The 4,116-nt window shown below is 44.2% G+C and overlaps 1 protein-coding gene across 1 annotated transcript in view; it reads left to right on the top strand.

The window, feature by feature from the left end:
* six4a (SIX homeobox 4a) overlaps positions 1-4,116 on the top strand; it is a 6,679-nt gene extending 2,563 nt beyond the window's left edge. The window contains exons 2-3 of the mRNA XM_014028293.1: positions 595-1,295; positions 1,978-4,116. Of these exons, the coding sequence (XP_013883747.1) occupies positions 595-1,295; positions 1,978-2,594 (1,318 nt within the window). The 3' untranslated portion in view covers positions 2,595-4,116. The remainder of the gene's footprint in view (positions 1-594; positions 1,296-1,977) is intronic.

Here is a 4,116-nt window from a genome sequence, read left to right as displayed (position 1 = left end):
CACACACACACACACACACACACACACACACACACACACACACACACACACAATCTGAGTTTATGTAGCCACAAAAATATTTTTAACTGTGTTTAAAATTTCATAATTGAGGTAAATGAGGAAATCAGTGTTTTTTCTATATTTATAAAGAGAGGAATGTGATGTGTGTCCCTGCCTTTTTGGTGAAGAAGCTTCTTTATTCAGTATTTTAATGGAAATAATAATAATAAAATACAGCTGCTATAAGAAACCTTAAACACTTCTTAAATACATAAGCAAACATTTGGTTTTAACATTTAAAATGAGCAGAAATTCACCCTCTGAGCCATTTGTTGTGTTGGCAGCAGAATTTATTGCGCCAAATGGTCCCAGTGTTGTTGCTTTTGATTGGTTGTTGTCAGAGGGGTTCTTTATGAGGCACACACTCACAAACAGGCTGCTCTTTAAAGCCTCAGCAACAAATGTGAATATGTCTGCTCTAAAATAAAACAATTCAAAATATACACACCTTCAATCATTTACGGTACAGCGACAAATAAGTTTTCTTCCTTTTTTTGTGATAATGAAAACAACATGTTTTTGTTTTTCTTCCAGTGAATCTGATGGCAATCACAGCACAGAGGATGAGTCCAGTAAAGGCCAGGAGGAGCTGTCCCCTCGTCCTCTCTCCAATTCTTCAGATGGAGTGATAACACACGGGAGCCTCCCTATTCACACCGGACCCCTGGACGGAGGGGTCGTCATCCAGCAGATTGGGGACATCAAGATGTCCACTGGCTCCAGCAGCGGCAGCCTCTACAATGGAAGCCTCGTTAACACTAACACTTCCTCCTCCACTGTGTTCCACAACGGTGGCTCATCCTACCTCCACTCACCTGGAAACATCCTCTTCAACGGCCTCAATTTGGGCATCCAGCCGTTGGCGTTCAACCCGCTGAGGCCGCCCGGCAGGGTGCTGCTGGGGGGCTCCGGTGGAGACGTGCAGCTGCAGAGCGGACAGGAGAAAGGACTGGGCAGCGCCGAGGAGTCCATCCTGCAGTACTCCTCATACGCCGGCTGTGTRAACGGAGCGGAGGTGAAGCTGGAGGGGGTTCACTCCATGTCCGCCCAGAACGGAGGCGCCTCCGTTCTCACGTTCAGCTCACCCTCAGGTGCTCTGCAGGTGGGCGGCTACAGTCTGGTCCAGGTGCCCGGTGGGGTCTCCGACAACGATGGCAACTCATTACTCAGCAGTGATGCAGGCCTTCCTCCACTGCAGCTCTCCTCTGCCTCGTCTTCCTCATCAATCACGCAAGGTGCGTTCAGCGAATAATCATTTTTGATTTAAAACTCTCAGTGTGACTCACAGAGTTGGACACAAAGACATTAATATACTGTAAGTCTTATTTTGCTGCAGTTTTTAGGACCTTAAAATAAAATTGTTGCTCGTTTTTATCACACTGTGGGCTACTCCAYAGTTAAATCCTTGAACAAACATTGTAATATCATATCTCAACATTACTCTTTCTTAAATCCAACGAATATTTTGCCCATTTCTGGTTGGTTTGTCAACAAGTCCCTTCTGCTCCCTCCACAACATCTCAGCTGCTTCATTAGCTTATCCCTGTTTGGGTCATGGCCAGAGAGGGAGATGCTACACATGACACAGAGAAGAAGAAATAGGGTAGGGACACATACATGTGTATATTTATAGAAGTGGTGGTCCTTTCCAAAGGTCATAGATGAATAAAAACAAGCCATGAAGTCACACACACTCATCATCGCTCTTGATCTCCAGAGCAGGGAGTGTTTTAGCAGCAATAAAATGCATTAACATGGAAATTTGCCATCAAAGATTTTTATTGGCCTCAAAGCAGAAAACAACATGTAGCTGCAACTCTGAGGCTAAAGTTTGCTGTAAAAGAACCTCACGGTAGGAATGGGATCTGCTGCAGTAGATCCAGACRTAACGATTGATCTGTTGTTGTGTCTCTGCAGGTAACATGTCTCTGAATAATGTGGCGGTGAGCTCCTCCAGTGACGACTCATTCCAGCAACAAGACAAGCTGACCATGACGTCTCTGCACCACAGCACAGTCCTGTACAGCATGAACAGTGCCGCTCAGACTCCCATCAAGAAGGAGCCTCTGGAGGGCGGGGTCTAYGCTTCGTACCACCACGGGCTCCACATGGATCCCAGCGGTCAGATCAGCTACTCCAACCCAAACTCTGAGGAGATCTCCTCCAGCCACCACGCCACCTCCACCAGCGAGGTCGCGGCCGTCAGCTCGGCCAGCCCCGATTCCGAGGTCTACACCACGCTGACCAACAGCAACCCCTTGATGGCACCAACAGACCCAAACGCCAACCACCTACAACCCACTGAGTACCTCGTGACGCACGAGGTGCCACGGGGTGCCCCGTCCTCCCACCTGATGGGGCCCAGCTTGAACAGCGACTACATGAACCTTTCAGAAACCAAGGCGGACGGCTCGGGGGCGGGGGGCATGAACGAGATCGTGCAGGCAATGTGCGGAGAAATGGATGCGGCGGAGGGGAAGGAGCTGGCCAAACTACAGACAGTACAGATGGACGAGGACATGTCTGACCTTTAGCCTCACACCTCGCCCSCTCACAGATGCACTCACCTGAGCAGTGACACCACGAATCTTTTTACTCTTTTGGCGTGTGTGTGCGTGTGTGTGTGCGCGTGTGAGTGTGTGTTCTTTTAGCTAATAATTTCCTTTAAATTATTTGCTTATATTTGACTTTCAAGATGCACTCTTGTCAGAGGAGCTCTGTGGGCGGRCTCAATGAGTTTGTCATGAAAATTACAAAAACCTGTGTTTTTTTTTAACAAGACAAAACATTTCAACTGTTACAAGCTAACACAAGTAGTTTCTTTATGCGTTTGAGCCTCGTTTAAATGTGCATTTTTTTTATGGCCAACACCTGCTACTTCCTGTTGAGAGGATTTGATCTGCAGAAGCAGGTGCTGGRATGCCTCGAGTCACGTGACTGGGATGTTCCTCCAAAACTAAATGCGTCATCCGGGTCAAACCAAAAAGGTCATCTTGAAGGGGGTGGTGGGTGTGGGGGGAGAGGAGCCACTATGAAAGTTGTCACTTAAACAGCTTTACTGAAGGATTGCAGAGAAATGGTAACTAAAAAAAAGTTGCTGATTTAGATAATAAATAAATAAATAAAGAGAAGTGTCCTTCAGTAAGCACTTTAATCCCTCAATACTCTTTAAGTCACTGCTAAAATGCTGCTTTTTGTGCTTTTTAATCTCATAAAACAAATTAGGAGCCTTAAATGTGGAGGAGAGGAAAGTGAAAAAGAATGTGCCTTTCTGATACAAAAAAAAAAACACTCATTGGTCTGTTTTGACATTTGCACTACCATGATGACATTACAACATTTCAGGCAACCTCTATGTTGAAAAGGTTTGTCAAGTGTGACACACCCCAAACRATGCACACAGTGGCGGCAACGGCTCCTTTTTTAGGTCTCATCATGGAGCCACAAGACCGAGACATAAATGAATTTTTCACTTTATGTCATTTATAATGTTGCAGCTGACATTAGGTTTCATTTTGAGCTCCAAATATTTTTCTATAAAATCAAATAAAAAAAAGCACACTGAGTTTGGTTTTAGACGTCCATAAAAGAACACATATTTAATGCARAGAGGATTAATTTCTCTTTACATCCCACTATTTTGGACACGAGTGCCTTTTTTTTACATTTAACGTGTGGTCAGCAGAAAAAATGTCTCCACCAAAGATGTCGCTCCTGCAACATTTGTTTGGTGTCACACAAAAACMGGCTGAAGCCCATTTGTCAAACAGGTCTTTTCACAACAAGAGCCCAAGTTTCTTTAAGTCATACGTGACCATTATAGCACATTTACACTTTCATCAGTGAATCATATGTTTTCATCCTGATGGATTTTTGTTGACAGGATATTTCAGTGACGGTTTCCTCAGTGCTTTAATGTCACAAACCAAAACACTCTGAGCAAAAAGTTAGTTTTTTTTTTAGTTTGAATTGTATGTTTGTTATCTGAAATTACGTGAATGTATTTTTCTAAATCTACATACTGCAATAAAAGTTTATATTTATAAAATTGTAAAA

Source organism: Austrofundulus limnaeus, unplaced genomic scaffold (genome assembly GCF_001266775.1).
Source record: "Austrofundulus limnaeus strain Quisiro unplaced genomic scaffold, Austrofundulus_limnaeus-1.0 Scaffold742, whole genome shotgun sequence".
NCBI classification, from domain to species: Eukaryota; Metazoa; Chordata; class Actinopteri; order Cyprinodontiformes; family Rivulidae; genus Austrofundulus; species Austrofundulus limnaeus.
Note: the sequence above shows the minus strand (reverse complement) of the source record. Positions and strands in the feature narration are given on the sequence as shown.